The sequence below is a fragment of the Trachemys scripta genome, chromosome 1 (assembly GCF_013100865.1).
Source record: "Trachemys scripta elegans isolate TJP31775 chromosome 1, CAS_Tse_1.0, whole genome shotgun sequence".
NCBI classification, from domain to species: Eukaryota; Metazoa; Chordata; order Testudines; family Emydidae; genus Trachemys; species Trachemys scripta.
Genome location: NC_048298.1, coordinates 76314315 through 76338567, shown reverse-complemented (window position 1 = coordinate 76338567; position 24253 = coordinate 76314315). Strand labels below are relative to the sequence as shown.

At 37.4% G+C, this 24253-nt stretch overlaps 1 protein-coding gene across 3 annotated transcripts in view; it reads left to right on the top strand.

The window, feature by feature from the left end:
• Positions 1-24253, top strand: part of CEP290 (centrosomal protein 290) — a 113840-nt gene that overhangs the window by 66732 nt on the left and 22855 nt on the right. For all 3 annotated transcript variants that reach the window (XM_034772369.1, XM_034772375.1, XM_034772383.1), the window contains 15 exons: positions 897-1008; positions 3317-3522; positions 7255-7406; positions 8844-8955; positions 9339-9794; positions 10889-11053; positions 11363-11470; positions 11562-11696; positions 12348-12614; positions 14703-14810; positions 15855-16054; positions 18323-18536; positions 19138-19275; positions 20196-20417; positions 21742-21855. In XM_034772369.1, coding sequence (XP_034628260.1) covers positions 897-1008; positions 3317-3522; positions 7255-7406; positions 8844-8955; positions 9339-9794; positions 10889-11053; positions 11363-11470; positions 11562-11696; positions 12348-12614; positions 14703-14810; positions 15855-16054; positions 18323-18536; positions 19138-19275; positions 20196-20417; positions 21742-21855 — 2709 coding nt within the window. The remainder of the gene's footprint in view (positions 1-896; positions 1009-3316; positions 3523-7254; positions 7407-8843; positions 8956-9338; positions 9795-10888; positions 11054-11362; positions 11471-11561; positions 11697-12347; positions 12615-14702; positions 14811-15854; positions 16055-18322; positions 18537-19137; positions 19276-20195; positions 20418-21741; positions 21856-24253) is intronic.

Genomic DNA, 24253 nt, shown 5'->3' with positions numbered 1-24253 from the left:
TATGGTCACAGTGTGATATAGAGACCAATGAAACTGCAACTATTCCTGCAAACTTTTTTCTCCATACTGAAGTGGGGGCTCTCTTCAAAAATCCATGCCCTCTCCTTCCATTTAATCCCACCAGAGGGGCTAGTTCAAGGAGAACCTCATAAGGTAAAACTTTGTAATAACCCTGTCCAGAGATTTTTCTGAGGGTAATGACAATTTAGCTCACAGTAGCCAGTTACTCCAGACATTGTTTTCAGGCTGTTGGATGTATAATTGGTAACTGCAGAATGAGTGTTTCCCTAAGATGTGTTGGTTTTTTTTTTTTTTTTTTTTTTTTTTTTTTTACTGAGAGAAAAGTTTACTTCTTTTGCTTATCCCAGTAATCTGAAAGGTCCAAAACTAAGAAGCACTTCTCAGCATGAACAAATTGTATGAAATGTGTTTGCAAACTAAGCCAATTAAAATAAGAGTATTTTAAAACAAAACAGTTGGCAATCCTTTCCTCCTTTTTGTTTCTTTTGGAATTAATCATGAACGTTTAAAGCAACATAAAGATCTTATTTATTGTACTGGTTTAAAGTATTAGTTTCAGCCATCATTTGGTCTGGGGGAGAGGGAACATTTTGAAATACCAATAAAGGGTTTTGGTTTTTAAGTCTTGGGCATCGTGTACCTAGTCTTCTATAAGAAAAAAACTCTTTGAGTTTAATATTTTGTTGATAAGAATGCATGGTAAATAGAAGCATACAACATACACAGGCCAAAGACAAACATTTTGATTATTGTATAAGAACTGGATACCATAGGCTGTTCTATTATGGGTTAATAAGTTATGCCAAACAATAATATTTTTAACCATCAACCACATTACTGTTGTATTGCTCTATTACGTTGTCTCTGCCATACAGAGCGAGAATGCATCCTTGAAGGAACAGATAAATTCATTAAATAAAGAACTTGAGATCACAAAAGAAAAACTTCACACTGTAGAACAAGCTTGGGACCAAACAACTAAGTTGGGCAAGTATAAAAGCTATTTCATATGAGTAAAGAATATACAGTATTTCCTTTGAAAAACTAATTTTTATATAAAGATTGAAAACAAAATATCTTTAGGAAACTTTAGATTAAATTATAATGTATTTCCCTCATTTCCTCTTCATTCAGAGGTTAAGAAAATTTTAGTGCATAAACCTTACTCAAGTTTAGGATTATTTTAGTCTTTTAGAGAACTTCTTGGTTGGTATTTTCCAAATAGAATAGACTTTTATTATTTAGTAAGGTTAGCTATATTATTATTTTGTTAAAGCTTGAAATCCAGCAAAAAAATTTTAACAATGCTTTTTCACTGCCTTGATGGCAGGTGGACTTGGTGAGGTGGCCAGTTCTGGCTCTTCTTCCTCTTTGACAGTACACTCGCAGGGCAGATACGTTCTGACCCAGCAGCTGCTGAACCACCTGGTTCTCTCACAGGGGAATTGCTAGCCCCCAGTGGTGCCAACAGCTTTCAGTCACCCTCCCTTCAAGTGGGCTAAAGTTTGGGATTAAAGAGTGGGACTTTTTAGGTGACCTCAGTTGAATCTGATTCAGAGGCCCTGGGTCCTGTTGGAACATCAGTCAAGTAAGCAGGCAAGTGGTTTGCAGGACAGTGGTTTCCTCTGCCTGGATTTATAAACTTCAACATACTACTTTAATGTTCTCAATAACTGCAGCATTGTGTGGGTCCAACTTACTTCCCCGATTTCTCTCTTATGTAGTCGTCTCTTCTACACTTGTTTGTTCACTTAGTGTTTTATTCATTTTCTGCCAGTTATTTGCTAGCTGAGTGACTAAAAATGAGAGGTTACATTGAAAATGGTTATGCAGTCTTAATGATGATGGTTGCTGTTGTGCCTGTTATATTAATTACTAAATGAAATTCCATGCTGTCGTATGGATGTAATTCTTAATGTATAAAAATGCTGAAAATGGCTGGGAACTTAAAAATTGGACAGTAACAGACCGCAAATCTCAGTGATGATTAAACCTGTGATACACCTACACCTTGAATACTGCGTGCAGTTCTCGTCGCCCTATCTAAAAAAAGATATATTAGAATTGGAAAAGGTACAGAGAAGGGCAACAAAATGACTGAGGGTATGGAACAGGTTCCATATGAGGAGAGATTAAAAAGACTGGGACTGGTCATCTTGGAAAAGAGGTGACTAACAGGGGATATGATAGAGGTCTATAAAATCATGAATGGTGTGGAGAAAGTAAATAAGGAAGTGTCATTTACACCTTCACATAATACAAGAACCAGGGGTTACCCAACAAAATTAATAGACAGCAGCTTTAAAATAAACAAAAGGAAGTACTTCTTCACACAACACCCAGTCAACATATAGAACTTGTTGCCAGGGGATGTTGTGAAGGCCAAAAGTATAATTTGGGTACGTCAGATCGGCGGTTAGTGATCGATCTATCGGGGATCGATTTATTGTGTCTACACTAGACACGATAAATCGATCCCTGATCGTTCTGCCGTCAACTCCGGAACTCCACCATGGCGAGAGGCGGAAGCAGAGTTGATGAGGGAGCGGCGGCTGTCGATCCTGCGCCACGAGGACGCGAAGTAAGTGATTCTAAATTGATCTAAGATATGTCGACTTCAGCTACGCTATTCTTGTAGCTGAAGTTGCGTATCTTAGATCGATCACCCCCCCCCCCCCCCCGGTAAGACCAGGCCTTAGAAAAGTTCCTGAAGGATTGGTCCATCAATGACTATTAGCCAAGATGGTTAGGGATGTAATCCTGTGCTCTGGGTGTCCCTAGCCTCTGACTAACAGAAGTTGGGACTGGATGGATCTCTCAATAATTACCCTGTTCTATTAATTCCCTCTGAGGCACCTGGCGTTGGCAACTGTTGGAAGACAGGATACTGGGCTAAATGGACCATTGGTCTGACCCAGTATAGCTATTTTTAGATTCTTACGTTCTAGTCTAAACACAAAAAGCTCTCAACCATGCTTGTAGCTCTTTCCATCATTTTACACTGACTCAACAAATATTCTAGACTTCAGAGTGACACACAGACAACGTGATAATCCTGGGATCTTCTTACATAGCTAATGTTTTCTTAAAAATTGATAAGATTTTTTTAGATTTCTGATGTGTGATGAGGGAAGACTAGTTAAATGCCTAGCTCTTCCAATTCCAGAAACTGTTTAGGTGTTCTGGTTCCTTACAGAGGTAAATCAAAAGTACTTGTGCTATGTTAAGAAGTTGTATTTTTGTTTTTCTAATTTGAAAACCTTGTTAAGCCTAATTAAAATATTATTGAATGTAGGGGGTGACAATGCCATGGACAAGGCCACAAAAGCAATTACCAACAGTGAGATTGTTTCTATTTCTAAGAAAATCACTGTGCTGGAAATGAAGGAACTAAATGAAAGACAGAGAGCTGAACACTCGCATCGAATGTATGAACACTTAAGGAACACTTTAAAGCAAGTGGAAGAACGTAACTTTGAACTGGAAACTAAGTTTGCTGAGGTATAAAGAGATGTAATTAAATAATTTGTCAATTACATCCTAGAAATGCACTTAGAGCTTTTTGGTGTGTTGCTGTATTAGATACCTACCATTTGTGCCTTTTTTGATAGATAGGTTTACTTATCAAAATGTAACTGCTTGTAAATAGATTTTTGCTTGAAGAGATATATATTTAATATGTAATATATTAATTTGTCAGTAATTTATTTCGGAACTTAGTTATTCCCTATAAAATTAATGCTGATATAATATGACTCTCACACAGTGGGCATATTGCAAAACCTTGTTAGTTCCTTGGCAACCAGATTTTTGCAAGAATCACAGTTCTTGATCTTTCTGTTCCCAATGTCTAACTGATATAAACTGTTTTCTCCTATTTTTAATATGATCATCAGTGACTATCATGGTCTTGCATATGTTTCAGACCTTGTTGGCTTTTGCGTCCTCCTCCACCCTTTCTTCCCCACAAAATAATGTTATCTTGACTTTCTAACAAACCTTCTGTGTCCTTTTCTATGTTGTGTCTTATGCTTGGAATGTTATCTGCAGGGCTTTCTGCTATGCCACTTCAGGCCCTGCAGAAATCTGTCTTGGCCCAAAGCTATTTGATTTCCAAAAGTGACTAGTGCCCTTGAGTGCTTCAATTTTTGGTGCCCAATTTGAGACTTCTTCAAGAGGCCTGATTTTCAGGAATTGTTGAGCACTAACTCTCCTAAATTCTGGCCTTTTTGAGAAGTGGAGTTCCAAAGAGGATGGAGCTAAGCTGTTCTCAGTGGTGGCAGATGACAGAACAAGGACCAATGGTCACAAGTTGCAGTGGGGGAGGTTTAGGTTGGATATTAGGAAAAACTTTTTCACTAGGAGGGTGGTGAAGCTCTGGAATTGGTTACCTAGGGAGGTGGTGGAATCTCCTTCTGTAGAGATGTTTAAGGCCCAGCTTGACAAAGCCCTGGCTGGGATGATTTAGTTGGGGCTGTCCTGCTTGAGCAGGTGGTTCGACTAGATGACCTCCTGAGGTCTCTTCCAATTCTAATCTTCTATGATTCTGTGTCTCGAATTGAGCAACAAAAATGACTAGTCACATTATTGTGAAAATGCTGGCTAGTAATGGTAATATAAATACACTATTCAGTGAGTCGTCTTATTATTATTTTATTATTAATAATAATTATTTTAGTACCAGCACCTTAGGTCTAGACATTGTGCAAACATATAACAAAGAAAATCCCTGTCTTGAAGAGTTTATAGTCCAAGTATTGTTCCCTTTTTCTACACCATTTTATAGTTAGTTTTTTTGCTTTCACTGTTTCAAGAAACTGAAAATATTGGTTTTCTTTTAGAATACTTTGTTGTATGGATGCCTACATAGCTACTCTGACATGCATGCAATGTTGTAAGCAAGAAGTTGGATGTTTCAGAGTAGAACAAAAGAAAACCAAAGGAAGAAACTGAGAGGAAACAGTTTCACTAAATACAACTTCACACCATAATAGAGGCCCAACTTCAATGTATACCCCAAATTAAGAAACATGGTAAAAGAACTAAAAAAGAGCCACCGTGGCTTAACAACCATGTAAAAGAAGCAGTGAGAGATAAAAAGACTTCCTTTAAAAAGTGAAAGTCAAAACATAAAGCATAAACACTGCCAAATTAAGTGCAAGAACATAATAAGAAAAGCCAAAGAGAAGTTTGAAGAACGGCTAGCCAAAACTCCAAAGGTAATAACAAAATGTTTTTTAAGTACATCAGAAGCAGGAAGCCTGCTAAACAACCAGTGGGGCCCCTTGATGATCGAGATACAAAAGGAGCGCTTAAAGACGATAAAGTCATTGCGGAGAAACTAAATGGATTCTTTGCTTCAGTTTTCACGGCTGAGGATGTTAGGGAGATTCCCAAACCTGAGCTGGCTTTTGTAGGTGACAAATCTGAGGAACTGTCACGGATTGAAGTGTCACGAGAGGAGGTTTTGGAATTAATTGATAAACTTAACATTAACAAGTTACTGGGACCAGATGGCATTCACTCAAGAGTTCTGAAAGAACTCAAATGTGAAGTTGCGGAACTGTTAACTAAGGTTTGTAACCTGTCCTTTAAATCAGATTCTGTACCCAATGACTGGAAGTTAGCTAATGTAATGCCAATATTCAAAAAGGGCTCTAGAGGTGATCCCGGCAATTACAGACCGGTAAGTCTAATGCCTGACCAGGCAAATTAGTCGAAACAATAGTTAAGAATAAAATTGTCCGACACAGAAAAACATAAACTGTTGAGCAATAGTCAACATGGTTTCTGTAAAGGGAAATCGTGTCTTACTAATCTATTAGAATTCTTTGAAGGGGTCAACAAACATGTGGACAAGGGGGATCCAGTGGACATAGTGTACTTAGATTTCCAGAAAGCCTTTGACAAGGTCCTTCACCAAAGGCTCTTATGTAAATTAAGCTGCCATGGGATAAAAGGGAAGGTCCTTTCATGTATTGAGAACTGGTTAAAAGACAGGGAACAAAGGAGAGGAATTAATGATAAATTCTCAGAATGGAGAGGGGTAACTAGTGGTGTTCTCCAAGGGTCAGTCCTCAGACCGATCCTATTCAACTTATTCATAAATGATCTGGAGAAAGGGGTAAACAGTGAGGTGGCAAAGTTTGCAGATGATACTAAACTGCTAAAGATAGTTAAGACCAAAGCAGACTGTGAAGAACTTCAAAAAGATCTCACAAAACTAAGTGATTGGGCAACAAAATGGCAAATTAAATTTAATGTGGATAATGTAAAGTAATGCACATTGGAAAAAATAACCCCAACTATACATACAATATGATGGGGGCTAATTTAGCTACAACAAGTCAGGAAAAAGATCTTGGAGTCATCGTAGATAGTTCTCTGAAAATGTCCAGGCAGTGTGCAGAGGCGGTCAAAAAAGCAAACAGGATGTTAGGAATCATTAAAAAGGGGATAGAGAATAAGACAGAATATATTCTTGCCCTTATATAAATCGATGGTACGCCCTCATCTCGAATACTGCGTACAGATGTGGTCTCCTTATCTCAAAAAAGATATACTGGCACTAGAAAAGGTTCAGAAAAGGGCAACTAAAAGGATTAGGGGTTTGGAACAGGTCCCATATGAGGAGAAATTAAAGAGGCTAGGACTCTTCAGCTTGGAAAAGAGGAGACTAAGGGGGGATATGAGAGAGATATATAAAATCATGAGTGATGTGGAGAAAGTGGATAAGGAAAAGTTATTTACTTATTCCCATAATACAAGAACTAGGGGTCATCAAATGAAATTAATAGGCAGCAGGTTTAAAACAAATAAAAGGAAGTTCTTCACGCAGCGCACAGTCAACTTGTGGAACTCCTTACCTGAGGAAGTTGTGAAGCCTAGGACTATAACAGAGTTTAAAAAAGAACTGGATAAATTCATGGTGGTTAAGTCCATTAATGGCTATTAGCTAGGATGGTTAAGGAATGGTGTCCCTAGCCTCTGTCTGTCAGAGGGTGGAGATGGATGGCAGGAGAGAGATCACTTGGTCATTGCCTGTTAGGTTCACTCCCTCTGGGGCACCTGGCATTGGCCACTGTCGGTAGACAGGATACTGGGCTAGATGGACCTTTGATCTGACCTGGTACGGCCTTTTTTTATGTTCTTATGTAACATTTTGTGCTGACTAAAAATATATTGTATGCCTATTCCAAATATGTTTAGCAAATACACTGGTTTTTTTTTTAGCTTACTAAAATCAACCTCGAGGCACAAAAGGTGGAACAGGCATTAAGAGATGAACTGACAAACAGTGTGAGTAAATCAATAAGTGATGCGGATAGACGAAAAATCATGGAGTTAGAGAAGAGTGAAATGGAACTGAAGATTGAGGTATCAAAGTAAGTGCAGAAGTACCAAATTTAGTATTACAGTATGTTTGGAAGTATTCCATAATTGAATTATACAGATATATGTTGCTTCTACATTAACAATAAAAGAATTTTCATCTGTCTTTACATATTCTAAACCTGGAATTTTGGATGAAGCATTACATAAAGGATCAGATTTAGAAGAACACTGATTCTGATGGGACTTAAGCAAATGCTTATGTGCTGTCCTGAATAGGTATGAATGTAAGCAGGTGCTTAAATGCTTTCCTGCATAAGGGTCTTAATTAGATACAACAACTTTTTGGGGTTATTAAAATATTTCAGACAAATTAGCAAAACAATAATCTGTTCCTTTTGTTGCATCCTTATCAAGTATATAGAAAACTGGTAAAAATACTGCGGGGAAACAAAAATATTAATTTTTGGAAGATCCATTGATACTTTACTGAGTATTTTGAAATAATCCTGCTTATACAAAGTATTTAAAATATTGTTACCTAAGTGTTGTCATATTTGCCCCAAAACAAGATCTTTGAATTATCTGCTGCCATTTATGCCCTTCTGAAAGTTGTCATCAGACATAAAAAATAGCTTTTTTTTTTCCATAAGAATGTCTTCAGTAGAAAATAGCAGAGGAAGTGACATGGAAACAAATATGATATACTCTGTAAAATGAATTGTTTCTAAATATGTTTTTCTTAAATAATATTTGGCGCTTTTTTTTTTTTTTTTGCGGTAAAAGAAAAATACTGGTTTTGATGTGGAAGATACACAAAAGTCTTGATAAAGTGTATCAAAATTTCCAAAAGTTAAAAGCAAATCTGCAATGCCATATAATTGCAGAAATTATAAAGATGCTACAAGATTATCTTTCTGACTTCACAAGATTATGAATTGAAATACTAACATTTGTGGCCTAGAATTATAATTGTGACTGTGGATAGTGGTCTCTCTGTGTAAACAGTCTATACCCCTTCCAGGACTCTTCTCTACTGTTTTTTTTTTTTTTTTTCCCTGTTCCATATAGAGCAATTATAAACTTTTGTAAAGACAGTTTTAATAAGGTGCTTGTAACGCGTCTGTTCCTGTAATCTTGAAGTCAATTGGGATGTTTGCCATTGACTTAAGTAGTGAAACTGAAGAATCAGATCCATAAACCTCAGTCTTATTTCCAAAATAGGCATGAGAAGAGATTAGCAGGAGCTTTAATAATGGGGACAGTATCCATACTTGTATATGGGAGGGAAAAAGATCTAGAAATGCTGAAAAGTATGTTAACTTTGAATCTCCTAATATGAGGGAGAGATGCCTTTAAGCACCTCTCTTCAGGACCTTTTGTGTAGTAGAGCTTAACATTATATTGGTAAAGGAACTTGGACACCATTTTAGCTTGAATGATTATTTAATATTTTAAATTGAGATAGTATTCTTATTTCCCTCTACTAGGTTAAGGGAACTTTCTGATATTGCCAAAATGCAAGTTGCAGCTCTGGATGCACGGCAGCAATCCAGAGAGAAGGAAGTGGAATCCCTTCGAATGCAAGTTTTAGACTATCAGGTATGGTCAGTACTGCCCTGCTTTGTTAAGACTTTATAGTTAACTGATTTGTTTTGGGGGGGCGGGTTAGGGATAGAATATTTTTATATTAGGTTAAGAAAGTGCTTTCTTTGGAGAAATATTATTTTTAAAATCTGTATTTGAAAAGACAGATTTTTTTATTATTATTTTGGCTATAGAAGTAATACTGAACAAAACATGAATTGATGTGAGGCCAGATGCTGCTTCCATTGATGCCCAAAGGAGTTTTGCCATTAACTTCATTGGGAGTATGATAGGCATTGTAATCTGGTAATCACTTACACTTCATGTAAATATGTTTAATTTTCAACGAATGGTTTTATATTTTAAAAAATGTCTGTGTTATATATTTTGGTGCTTAGGCGCAGTCAGATGAAAAAGCTCTTATTGCAAAATTACACCAGCATATCGTAGCTCTTCAGATTAGTGAGACCACTGCTGTGGGCAAGCTAGAAGCACTTACAATGAAACTGCAAAAGATGGAGATTTATAATCTACGCTTAGAACAGAAGCTTGACGACAAAGAGCAGGGATTATACTATGCCCGACTAGAAGGGAGAAATAGAGCCAAACATCTACGCCAGACTGTGCAGTCTCTGCGGCGACAGTTTAGTGGTGCTCTGCCCTTGGCACAACAGGAGAAATTCTCTAAAACCATGATTCAGCTACAGAATGACAAATTAAAAATCATGGAAGAAGTCCAGCGTGCCCAGGAAGAGCGTCGAAACATAGAGAACAGAGCAATGGAGATGGAATTAAAAGTAAAAGGTTTAGAAGAGTTAATAGGCACATTGAAAGATACAAGAGGAGCCCAAAAGGTTTGACATCTTATAGCTTTTAGTAATCATTAATGTTATATATGTTTAATTAAAACTTTAATCTACTCTATACATTAAATTTTTGCTTTAATATGTGCCTTCATGATTTCAGAATGTGCAGTATTGTAACATCTGTTTGTTTTGTTTTCTAAAGAAAGGATAATAATGGCCAGCTTTACTAGTTGGTATATCAGACCATGTCTACACTTACTGGTAGATCGGCATTGTTGCGATCGATGCAGTGGTGTCGATTTAGCGGGTCTGGGGAAGACCTGCTAAATCGATTGCAGAGCGCTCTCTGGTTGACTCCCGTGCTCCACCTCCCCAAGGAGAGTAAGGGAAGTCAGCGGCAGAGCGTCTCCTGTTGACCCAGCGTGGTGTAGACACCTCGGTAAATTGACCTAAGCTACTTCGACTTCAATTATGTTATTCACGTAACTTAAATAGCGTAACTTGAGTCTACGTGCCACAGTAGTGTAGACCAGCCCATAGTCTAAGTAGGGTCAGACTTGGTTTTTCTTTTGACTGAAGGCCTCTAAAGCAAATTTAAATGCTGTAGGAAGTGGTCTTAGAGATTCAATACAGTATGAAATAGGAAGCACTGTGCTACCCACTTTTAGCACAAGTCCCAACTACTTTGTTATTTGGATAATTATATTTTGCCTTTTCTAGATAGTTACCTTTCAACTGGATAAGACAGTCTCATTTTCTGTCCCAACTATTGTATAGTATTGCATTCTCTATTTAAAGACATTTGTATTTCAATGGTGAGTAAAGTGGCCTTGGTATATTTCGTTTTCAATCAGTCTGTAAAGTTTTTTGAGCATTTTGGGATCTATGTAAGTGATAGATATTGCTACTATTAATGTGTGTGTGTGTGTGTGTATATATATGTGTATATATATATATATATATATATATATATATATATATATATATATATATATTTGAATGTTATAGTTAATTATATACAACTTTTCTGGGTTGTTTTGCAAACTTAATTTCACTTTGGAAAAGACATCCAACATTTTGCTCTTTTCGTCTGATTAAGATGATATTGATAATGAACTGTACGAACTATTATTATTTATCAGGTAATTGAATGGCATATGAAAATGGAAGAACTTCGTCTCCAGGAACTTAAACTGAATCGAGAGTTAGTCAAACAAAAAGAAGAGATTAAATATTTGAATAATATCATTTCTGAATATGAGCGTACAATCAGCAATCTGGAAGAAGAAATTGTACAGCAGAGCAAGGTATAAACTTCTGCATAGTGTTAGAATAACAATATATTTTCTGTTTTATTTAATGATTTTTAAAATTCTTTTGTTACATTTAAAAAACTCATAACTTACAAGTACAAGATGTATGCTACTTAAATGTCTGTTATCCCATGCTGTTACAGTTAAAGATGTATTGCCATCAATGGCACATTGGAATTGCTTTCAAATTCTCTAAAGTAGGGGTGAAATCCTTGCCCTGTTGAAATGAATAGTAAAGTTCTCATTGACATCATTGGGTCAGGATTTCAATGTAGATCTCTTTAATCAAACTTTTTTTTATAGTTTTATGAAGAGCGGCAGATGGCTTGGGATCAGAGAGAAGTAGAGTTAGAACGTCAACTAGACGTATATGACCGTCAGCAAAATGAAATACTTAGTACTGCTCGAAAGGTACCTATATTAATTTATTTAAAATAAATCAGTAAGTGTGCTGATTAGAATTGTCAGAAAAGTAATGTTCATGTCTGTCTTTTCTGTGCAGTTTGAAGATGCTACAGGTTCGGTTCCAGATCCTAGTTTGCCCCTTCCACAGCAGCTTGAGCTAGCTTTGAGGAAAATTAGGGAGAATGTTCGAACAATCTTAGAAACGCGGGCAACCTGCAAATTATTAGAAGAGGTAATTAGATGAATATACACCTAAACTATTAAAAGCATATGCATAGAACAAGAATAAATATATTCATCTGAGTTTATTTTCTAATGTGTAATATGAGGCATGCATTTATAAGAAAAGAGTACCACTGAATAGTTTGATATCTGAATATTATGAAAAGCTAATTTCTGTTGCTCTTTAGATATGAAAAAACTCAAACAGGAAGAGAATTGGAAACAGTTTATATTCAAGGTGCTGAGATTGTATAAAATTAGGTTTCTTAGTACTAATTAGGCTTAATTAGCATTCTGTAGCATTAATTGATTTAATAAACAGTGTTAAATTTCACAAATGACACCACTAATTCCTTTAAGAAAGGTTACCAAAGTGAAAATCTGTTACATAGATTGCTTATCAAACACTAAATATAAAATTAATCCTCTAAAAATACTATATTAATAAATTTGGTATGTAAATACATTGTGCTATGACAATTCCGCACAGTGAAATACAAGTTATAATTGTATTGGTGTGTAGTGTGTCTAATAATTCCAAGTAGGGAAAATTGAAAACAAAGCCATTTTTTGATTTGTAATTCGATTTAGACATATTCTGACACATTTTTTTTTAACCATAATATTTCTATAAGATTAGTAATAATTTCCTTTGTTGTAGAAACTGAAAGAGAAAGAAACTGCACTCTGGAAAGCAGAACAAAATGTTTTATCAAGAGACAGAGTTATAAATGAACTAAGGCTTCGATTACCTGCAACAGCAGAAAGAGAGAAGATAATAGCTGAGCTAGGTAGAAAAGAAGATGATCCAGAATACCATCATGCCCTGAAAGTTGCCCATCAAACCATTACAAATATGCAAGCAAGACTAAATCAAAAGGAAGAAGTGTTGAAGAAGTATCAGCATCTCCTTGCAAAAGCTAGAGAGGTACACACACTTTTTGTGTTATTTTGTATTTTTTTTTTAAGAGTTTGAGTTAATTTTGTGCCCAGTCCTGCTTTCAATGGAGGGTGTCATAAATATAAAGGGAAGGGTAACCACCTTTCTGTATACAGTACTATAAAATCTCTTCTGGCCAGAGGCACAAACTCCTTTGACCTATAAAGGGCACCTAGCTGGCACCTGACCAAAAGGACCAATAAGGGGACAAGACACTTTCAAATCTGAGGAGGGGGAAAAGGCATTGTTTTGTCTGTTCTTTGTCTGTCTTGTCTGTTCTGGATGCTTGCCGGAGACAGATCAAGAAGGTAAGCAATCCAACTCAATTAGAATTAATAAGTAATAATAAGGAAATGCGTTAGCTTACTTTTATTTTGGCCTGTGATTTTCCTTGTCCAGAGGGAGGTTTTGTCTTTGGATTTGTAACTTTAAGGTTTTGCCTAGAGGGGAGATCCTCTACAGAATAACAAAAGACTCAAGAACATAAAGTACTTGCCATCCCAATTTTACAGAGGTAATTCTTTTACCTTTTCTTTAATTAAAATTCTTCTTTTAAGAACCTGATTGATTTTTCATTGTTTTAATGAAATGGGTATGGGTCTGTGTTCACCTGTACCAATTGGTGAGGATATATTCTCAAGCCTCCCCAGGAAAAGGGGTGTAGGGGCTTGGGGGGATATTTGGGGAAGGTAGCTCCAAGTGGCCCTCCTAAATGTTTATTTAAATCACTTGGTGGTGGCAGCGTTATCTAATCCAAGGTACAAGGAAGTATTTGTGCTTTGGGGAGTTTTTAACCTAAGCTGGTAGAAATAAGCTTAGGGGGGTCTTTCATGCAGGTCCCCACATCTTTACCCTAAAGTTCAGAGTGGGGAAGGAACCCTAACAGAGGCATTGCAAAATTCCCGTTGACTTTAGTAGGAGCAGAACAGGGCCTTTGTTATGAATTTCTCATTGCACAAAGTTCAGATTTTCTTAACCTCTTGTATTTAAAAATGTATTTATGTAAAAATGTTCTGATTGTTCTCCTTTGGAATTGCTTTAATATGGCAGGATTAGGAAGCAAAGTCTGCAGTGATAGATGCATGAAATTAACAAATAGTATAATTCTGCATTTTGGTTGTTTTTCATGCACTTTCCTTGGGGGGAGAAAACCAGAATTCTGTGTGCTGTAGCGGTTCATTATGGCCCAGATCATGCAGGGAGCTTGGCATGGGCAGACTCTTGCACAGGTCTCATTACAGGATTGTGACCTGTGGTTGCAGTCATAAAAACATTTTATTCATTAGCTGTATAAGAACTTTAAAAAAATTCTTTAAGATGAATGTAAAGTTTGTTAAAGATGCCAATTTGATGAGGAAATGAGGTGCATAAATAAAGGATGGAAAAGACCAGAAACGGTGAAGAGAATGACCGTCTTAAAGGAGATGGTAGAGAGAACAATCAGGAAAGGCAGGAATACTGATTCTTTGGGGAGTATGTTAGCATTGAAAACCGTATAAAAGGAAGGCAGAGAGGCAAACATACTCAGCGCCTTTCTTGAGATTCATGAGTCTTGTTCTTTAGTCAGACCCACAATCAGTGACTCCTGCATGACCAAATCAATATGTTAAATACTCCTTGGTCTGCCTGACTGAATAAGGAGTGTTCTATGATTGATGCTCTGCCTATATACACAAAACCAGTGAGAGTACAGAATGTTACAAACTCCAAGCTTTGTCTTGCACTTTGAGAATTAAAGAAGGGAAAATTGTCTCTTTCTGGGTATTTGCACACTTCCAGAAAAATGTAATACTATGACTTAAATCTGAACATATTGAGAGGCTTAATTTAACATTGCATTCATGTAGTTTTGGGCATTTACTTTTTTTCCCCCTCTCCTAGAAAAAATTGCCAGGATAATGAAATTACTTTAACTCCTTAGTGCTTATATTTGCTTGCCAGTGAAAGGATTTCCTCAGCTCGTATTCTATTTCAAAGTAAAAGTAATTAGCATGGAAAGTACACCAGTTCCATGGATTTCTGGAGTATCATGCATGTATACATGAAATTAAAAAAATGTTCATTTTGTGCTAATAGGAGCAAGAGGAAATCTCAAAGAAACATGAAGAAGACCTCCGGGTTTTACATCAGAAGCTAGATTTTCAAGCTGATAATTCACTTATTAAATTCAAACAAACTGCTTTGGTAGGTTTGTTGGTTTGTTTGGGATGGGGGATTATTTTGTTCATTGTTGTATATTTGTTTGTATGTTGGTTTGTTTTTTTGTAAATTTTGAAAATTATGTTAATTCTCCATACCAGAGGAGCAGTTTTTCAGTCCAAGATAGTATAAACAGGAAGATAAATAAGTAGGACTGTCATTACATTATTATTGTATGAAGATGAAATTGAAAGAATTTGAGAAAGACGAGTGAGGAAATAGGGGTCAGTTAACACATTTGGTACTTCAGTGTATAAGTGCATAATTCAACATGTCCTATTTAATAGAGGTCCCTTGGGGAGGTTGATGTCTTCCATTTTCTCTCTCCTTTTTTAATATTCTACAGCAGCATTTCTAAAACTGGGGTCCGTGGACCCCTGGGGGTCCTCAATGGTACTCCAGGGCGTCTGCGGGCCACACTGATCAACTCCTCCCCCACCCTCCCAGCGCCTCCTGCACGCCAGAGAACAGCTGTTCAGCAACGTGCAGGAGGCACTGGAAGGAGGGGGAGGAGCGGGGATGGAGCGCGCTTATGGGAGGGGAAAGAACGAGGTGGGGAAGAGGGGGGCAGGGATGGAGCAGGGCCGGGAAGAGGTGGGGTGGGGCCTTGGGAGAAGGGGTGGAGTGGGGGCGGGGTCTGGAGCTGAGTGGGGAGCTTCAGGGTCTGAAAATTTTTAAATCAAAATGGGGGCTCTTGGGTTGCTAAAGTTTGAGAACCGCTGTCCTACAGAAAATAAAATAAGCTCCATCCTAATTAAAGATTCGCTTTTGACACTGTTTCTCAAAGACTGACCATCTATATTTAACCAGTTACAAAACTACTCTTCAGATACAGAGACCATTTACCAACGTTCAGTGTGGCTAACATTTGAGGATAGTGCTATGAGTCACATCACTGGTTATAAAATATAGTATAAATGTTGCTGCTTCGTTATGTTTGGAATCAAATTTAACATAATGAAATAATTGCAGCACTTCGCTGTATAAGATGTAGAATATTTAATACCCATGATTTTTCTGTTTTTATAGGAGTTAATGAAAAAACCTTCTTTATCAGTTCCCACCAACAAACATTTCATTCGTCTGGCTGAGATGGAGCAAACAGTAGCAGAACAGGACAACTCTCTTGCTTTACTTCTAGGCAGGTTAAAGAAAACATCATATGATTTGGAGAAACAAAAACAACTTACTTTATTAAAAATCAGAGAGTTTGAAAACGTCAAGGCTCAGTAAGTATTTAGATATACAATTATTACAATTCAAGTAATAATTTGATTAGACCAATCAGCTATAAGTCTAAAACAGGGATCGGCAACCTTTGGCACATGGTCCACCAGGGTAAGCCCCCTGGTGGGCCAGGCCGGTTTGTTTACCTGCCGTGTCCGCAGGTTCAGCCAATCGCGGCTCCCACTGGCCACAGTTCGCCGTTCCAGGCCAATGGGGGCTGTGGGAAGCGGCATCCAGCACATCCTTCAGCCTGCACCGCTTCCTCCAGCCCCCATTGGCCTGGAGCGGCGACCCACGGCCAGTGGGAGCCGCGATCGGCTGAACCTGCAGATGCGGCAGGTAAACAAACTGGCCCGGCCCATGCCAAAGTTGGCCTATCCCTGGTCTAAAACGTATACTGTGTCATTAAGACCATTTATTGAATTAGAATCACAAAAGATTAGAGTTGTAAGAGACCTCAGAAGGTCATCTAATCCAGTGCTTCTCAACCGGGGGTCTGTGAGCCCTTTCTGGGGTCTGCGGAGTCCCGGGGCTGAAACCTGCAGTCCCCCGACCCCAGCTGGGAGCGACGCGGGGCTGAAGCCGGCAAACTTCTCCCCTCCGTCCCCCTCCAAGCCAGGAGCAGTGGGGGCTGAAGCCGGGAGCCCCATCGCTCCCCCACCCCCGCCTGAAGCTGGGAGCCGCACTGGGAGCCCCCTGCCCATAAACAATCCCTAGCTACCCCCTGCCTGCACACAGCCCCTAGCTATCCCCTGCCTTCACCCTGAACTATTCCCCTCACTTCACACAGCCCCTAGCTACCCTCTCCCAGCACCCTGAGCGGTTTTCAAACTTTTTGAACTGAGTCCCCCCCTTTGAGTTATATTTTTTGTTTGCATCCCCCCCACAGCCCAGACAGGCTAGGTGGCCTCCTGAATGAGTCTGGAGGTGGTGCTCCCTTGCTGGACCCTGCTCTGTGGAACTGGCTCGAGCCCCACCAGCCCATGCCCCCCAGAAAATAGAAGTAAAACTATGCCTATGCCTAAGGGTCACCCCACCCCGGCCCGGAGCTCCGCGCTCTCTCCCCGCCAGGCCCTGGTGTTTTTGTAGCCTGTTGGGGTGGACCTCAGAAAGAAAAAGGTTGAGAACCCCTGATCTAGTTCAACCCCCTGCTCAAAGCAGGACCAACCCCAACTAAATCATCCCAGCCAGGGCTTTGCCAAGCTGGGCCTTAAAAACCTCTAAAGATGGAGATTCCACCACCTCCCTAGGTAGCCCATTCCAGTGCTTCACCACCCTCCTAGTGAAAAAGTTTTTCCTAATATCCAACCTAGATCTCCCCCACTGCAACTTGAGACCATTGCTCCTTGTTCTACCATCTGCCACCACTTTGAACAGCCAAGCTCCATCTTCTTTGGAACCCCCCCTTCAGGTAGTTGAAGGCTGCTATCAAATCCCCCCGACTCTTCTTTTCTACAGTCTAAATAAGCACAGTTCCCTCAGCATCTCCTCATAAATCATGTGTCCTCATCTCCTAATAATTTTTGTTGCCCTCCGCTGGACTCTCTCCAATTTGTCCACATCCTTTCTGTAGTAGGAGGCCCAAAACTGGACGCAATACTCCAGATGCGGCCTCACCAGTGCCGAATAGAGGGAAATAGTCACTTACCTTGATCTGGCTGGCAATGCTCCTACTAATGCAGCCCAATATGCCGTTAGCCTTCTTGTACATGCTTTAGCAACAATTTGTTAATATGACTGCTGAATATAAGGTTTGATTGAAGAAACTAACCTAACAATTTATAAAGCCACAAGTGTAACTTTAAAATATTTGTTTTGTGGGTCGTCATCAAGGCTATCATTTGAAAATTGTTGTTTAAAATATGTAATGGTCAATTATAAATGTTGCATTACTGAACACTTCCTTTTTAATTGAAATTTTGGTGCTCTGAACATCGTTTTTTGAACTGTCAAAAATATTTTCTTCTATATCTTAAACAACATATTGGGCTTGCTACGCAACAGAGATGAACGTTATGAAAATTTAGCCCATATGATATGTTTAAGAAAAGGAAATTGTTATCTAGTCTTGCTTGCTTTACTCATGTGAGTAGTCCCACTGGTGCTGTGCATTTGATCACTGTTTGGTATTAATTCTGGAAGTGGGACCACAATTATTCTGTAATCTGAAATTATCAAAAACGTGTAATATTTTCAGCCTTTTTTATCCACCTGGAGCTTACTAAATTAAGTACTTCGTGACACTGCTATTTATTACTTTATTGTACTAGGCTTGAAGAAAAGCATGTAGCTGAAGTGAAAAAACTGAAAGATGAAGCAAATGAATTGAGAAACCTGTTGTCGCAGAAAGAGAAGGAATTGCTGCAAGTAAAAACTGAATTAGAGGCCCAAAAAGAAGCAAATAATAGAGCGCCAACAACTACAATGAAAAACCTAGTGGAAAGGTTGAAGAACCAGTTAGCCTTAAAAGAGAAACAACAGAAAGTAAGTAATTTAATTTTATTTTATTATTTAGCATCTATCTTGGAGACAAGAAGTTGATGTAAAACCAAATAACTATGAAAATTATTTATAGCAAACATTTCCACAACTTGTTTTCAGAAGTGCCACTAGTGGGTTTAAGAGATGGACAAAGAATACTTGAAAGATGCCGTTTGATGGAGATTCATTAGGACTGTATAGCCTGCTGTAGAAAAAGGACCAGAAAATTAATGACATTTGATGTAGAATTTAACTTCTCTGTAATTTGTGGAGCCAGATTCACCGATATATTTCAGCTGCTTTATGCTACTCCGGTGATGCAAAACAGCCTTAAACTTAGATTACCTGGCCAGCTAAGCTGCATTTATTGTGATTTTGTGTTGCCAGAGTATTGCAAAGCAGTTAGAGCATACTAGTGAATCTGGCTCATCATTGTAAATCATATGGAAATAGGCCAAAAGATTATATGAATTGTGCTGTTAGTATGGAATACATATGGGTAATTTAACATAAAAGGTAGTAAAATGTAATTCCCTTTAGCAATTTTTTAACATTCATTTTCAGCAATTTGCTTACTTACAAACAAATTTGTTGATATTTTCAGGCTTTGAGTAAAGCACTTCTGGAGCTCCGAGCAGAAATGACTGCTAATGCTGAACAGCAGATTATTTCTGTAGCATCACAAAAAGAGGCGTACATGAATGTTCAGCAGATTGTTGACAAACAAACAAAGGAGCTCACGGTAAGCACTAATTAACCTCTTTACACTGTGTTCTACATTGTATTCTTATTTGAAAAGAGAACACAATGTTCATAATTTCTTTTTGAGTATTATAATAATGAATGTTGTACTGTCATAAGGTTTGATACAACTCCCAGTGAAGTCAGTGACAGTCTTTCTATTGACTTTATTGGAAGTTGGGTCGGGCCCATTGTGTACATTTGTTTTTAAATATTAAAACAAATAATCAAACAAAATGTATAAGTACTTGCAGTACTACTAATTAGCCTACATTTTTTCTTCAGAATTTTAGAACTTACACATAGAACACTTACACCAGGCTTAAACTTGGTACACCTCTACCTCAATATAACGCTGTTCTCGAGAGCCAAAAAATCTTACCGCGTTATAGGTGAAACCGCGTTATATCAAACTTGCTTTGATCCACCGGAGTGCGCAGCCCCGACCCCGCTGCCCTCCCCCTGCCCTCCTGAGCACTGCTTTACCGCGTTATATCCGAATTCGTGTTATATTGGGTCACGTTATATCAGGGTAGAGGTGTATATAAAGGTTCAACCTTTTTCTTTAACACAGAAAATAAATTTGGTTTTGCCATTTAAAAAAAAAACACACCCCAAAAGTTGATTATTTTGGTTGTTTATTTTACTTATTTAAATTTAAACTTAAAAATGTTTTTCAAACTGACTTTTTGCTACTTAAACATATCAACAGATTTATAGGAATTTACAAATTATCTTCTAAGTGATTATTTAAACATATTTTACTTTACTTTGCAGATTACTTAAATATAGTTGACAATATATGAAATAACTGATTTGAGAAATGTCTGTGGAATCCAGGAAATATACCTCCTTAACCTCAATATGTTTTAGATAGTTGGCAACTTTGACTAACACTTTTTTAAAATTTATTTTTTATAGATTCATATAGAGGAATTAAATGAGCAACTTACAAAATTCAAAGATGCCCTTAAAGTAAGTAAAACTAGAGAGCGCTCTTTGTTAGATGAGATGGATGATTTAAACCAAGAACTTCAAAAAAAGCAAAAAGCCATTACTAAAGGGCTAAGAGAAAAAGAAGAAACGGAAAATGAAAATGAAGAACTGAAAAAGCGGATAAAAAGACTAACAAACAGCATTCAGGTGAGCTTCGTTTTTATTAGTGTAAAAATCTAGGAATTCAGTCAAATATTCTCTAATGGATGTACTGTTTTTGGACCACTGAGTATGTTTATCAAGCAGAGGGATCAATACATGGTGAGGAGAATTTAGAGATTGGAGGCAGCAGATACCAAACAGTGTAGTGGGGGTGCCACCAAGCTATCGGCTGGCATCCTTTGTTGCAGATGTCAAATGTGGGTAAGAGGCTGAAAGACACCAGCTTCCTGAGGTAAAGGTGAATGAAAAACCCACGAGATGGCTTGTAGAACTCACAGCTTGTAAGAAGAAGGGGAGACTTAAATTATTGCAAACTGAGGGGACTCTCCTTTCTTCTCGCAGTAGGAGGTCAAGAAGATTCAAAGGTGAGTTGAAACCTAGGTGTAGAGGCTGAAAAGGTCCAACCCTAGCTATTGGTTATATGGCAATGAGATCATTTAATACCATACTAGACCCAAGTAAATGCTTTGTGGTTTTCTGAGAGGGTTTAGCTTCAACCTCCAGTTACAGTTAATTAAAAATTAATAAAGTTGCAGTCCACTTTAAATACGTCCCTTTGTCTTTGTTTCATTTTTGTATGTGGCCTGGTCAATCCACCACTTCAATTACATATTCCCTCCATGAACATACTGTTTTTCTAGTAGTTGCCATTTTATTTACTCTTCTCTATCCTCCTCTTCTCAATACAAGCTATGCGTAGTAGATCATTTTATGCTACTGGTAATGCAGTTCCCAGCAGTCTCCAGTTGGATTCCTCTCAGAAATTTAAGCACGAAGTACTGGTACTAGTTTATTTTTGTCAAATGAACATGGTCTTAAAATGTTTAAAAACTTTCTGTATAGTTTCTGTGCTCTGTAGATATTTCTAAGTAACAGTGTTTTTTCTGTCTACGAATCCATTCTTTTTTCATTTCTAAATCTGCAAATAGAGATTTCACATACTATTAAATTCTCAGGTATGTGTCCTTTAAACCAAGTTGTGTGAACTTATCTGGTTCGAAAGAGTCATAGTAATTTACAGCAATTTAATACCTAATCCTTACTAAGTTTAAAACAGCAATAGTGTAAACATTCTTTTTGAGTCTATTACTCATGACAGAATATAAAGTAACCATCTAACACTTAAATAGTAGTTGTAATCTTTAAAAAGACACTTTATAACCTAAATTGTAATATCTGTTCAAAGCACTTCCGTTGAAATGAATAAATCAGTCAATATTTAGTTTCTGTATTTATCCCATTGGGAGAAAAAGTAGGAAAGTATCTAAATGGTGATCATTAAGGTGTAAAGATAATCATAATTTTTCAGAGCAAAGCTGATGAACAAAAATTCATCGATGAACTTCAGAAAAAAATTAAAAAGCTTGAAAGTGAAGTTGAAAAGAGTGAGGAGGTAGAAAAGAAAAGTGTAAAAGAAGACAAGGTATGTGACAAGGCATCATTTAATTTATGGTATTGAAAGGGACACCATCAACTTGAAATCTACCCAGTTTAAGAAAAACAACAAATCAGAAGTGGCTTCAGAAATTTCACCTGCTCCTGATTCCCCTTATAATTTTTTCTGATATCACATATTCCTATATTTTATTAATATTTTCCCTTCCCTTCTTGCTGAATACAAAATCTGTACAAGAAATTTAGGAAACTGACTCGACTGTACAAGATAACAGTGATTGACAACATAAAAGTATTGTCAAATTCATAAAGTAAAGAAACTGAAAAATATAATTTCTTTCAGTGGTAGTAACCTATGGTGTTTCTTGTAATTATAGCAGTTTAAAAACATTTTGAGACAAAAATGTGTGTGTTTGTTTTTTTAATGGATGGTGTCCCTTCAAAAAGATATATTTCCTACTGGATATCGATTCTGACTGGCAAAGGATGTATTTGTTCAGTCTCTTGTTTGGTTTCTGCTGCTATGGTAACAGATTAGTGTCTTGTCTTGGTACCTAGTAAAGCAGACTGGAGCAAAATACATGTTTTGTTCTCAAACTGCATTCAGTGGCATTTTATACATTCAAGATGATTTTAAGCAAGAGCTTACAATTCCCATTAGATAAGTTTGAAGCACTGTACATAAATTGCTAGTGTTTGAGATGTATTTTTGTCTTGTACTATGGGTGTGTATGTGTGTATGTATGTATTTATATAAAAAATGTGTTTTATTTTACTTTCCATAGCATTAATGTATTTGTAAATGTTCTACATATGTATGTATGGAATTAAAAATAACAAATACACTTAGACCCTGGTCCTGCAACTAAGTCCATGCAGGTAGATCCTACTCTCAAATGGAATCCCATTGAATTCAGTGAGGCTGTCTGTATCTGTAGTTCCTTGTATCCATGTGGTGGCCCATTGACTTCAGTGGGAGTTTCTTCAAGAGTAAGGGTGTGCCTATGCAGAGCAGATATTTATGTATGTTATGTGTTGGTTCTGCAGACTGAATCTTGGGTATAAAACCACTTTGAGTTCTTGCAGTTATTTCTCTTTTGCCAGCCTCATGGTAAAGAATGTTTTTAGTTCTTGAAATTACTTATACATGTTTGTAGTGAGAGCACTATTAATCAGTGGAATAATAAAATTCCAAGAAGTAATTGAAGTGGTTGATCCGAACTAATGCAAATTACACCTAGCTTATCAAGACAGTTTATGCTATTTGATATTATTCAACATCACCTTCCGATTCAGTCTTAGTGCCCAATTCTGAAATGACATATGCACATCACATGCACACGTTTCTGCAGGTTTGGAACATTGGTCAGAACTTTGAATTTTGCAGGGGGTAGGGGTTTATCTTAGGGGAGCACTGTTTCAGTTGCTAAATAACCATGTTTTTATTAAGGACTCACACTCCTGACTCCACAGTTAAGGTTGCAGGATTTTGTTTCTCATTATGAAATCTGATTCACTGAATCCAGTTCACTGATTTTCAAAAGACATGCTCCAGGTAATCACTTTGACCTTTTTTGTGCTAGGACAGCTTTTCACCAACTCTCAACATTGCACAGCTGGGATCTCATGACCCAAATAAAATACTAAATCCTATTAAATGCTAGGAAAAAAAATCTTCTCCCCTCCCCCCCCCCCCCCCATTTTCCTATGAATCAGATCTCAATTCATTTTTGCAGCTAATAGTAAAAGTTTAAAGTGGATGTGGAAAAGAAAGGCGAGAGGATCAACTAAGGGAGGCAAGGGACTCCAGGACAAAAAACTTCATTGCCACCTGTAAAAATAACATTAACTTAGCTTTTTCAATAGCCATTTGTCATAAAGTCGTACCTTATTTTCTGTTATAAAAACTGAATTGGGACTATTAAATAGAAATTCATTTTTCTATGATAGAAAGTGAGTTTAAAATCACCATTGGACCAGCAACTACGATACTGCAGGGGCATCTGAGCTCTTGGTGAGTTGGAGGAGGAAAGAGGATCTGCTGTATATATTATAATTAGCACAGAATAGCATCATGATCTTTTCTCCTATCTTCCGTTAACTTGTTTCAAGGTGGGAGAATATCTTGTGTAAGCATCCCTAACATTGGATTTCATAAAAATGTGTCAGTCCTTTTTTGTAAAGTGAATGTTTAATTTTACAGAACGATTCTCTGATAGCATTCAGATGTACCAGGTTGTGCATCAGATTTCATAACACCCAGTATATGCACCAATCACCTAGTAATAATTGCTATATTTAAACATCTATTTTTGTTTAAAATTTTGAAACAGGAACTTTTAATCAAATAGTGCTCGTCAAACTTGTTTCTTTTTCTATGGTGTTAAACTAGACCAAAAGGAAATGTTACTTTCTTTTTGAATGTT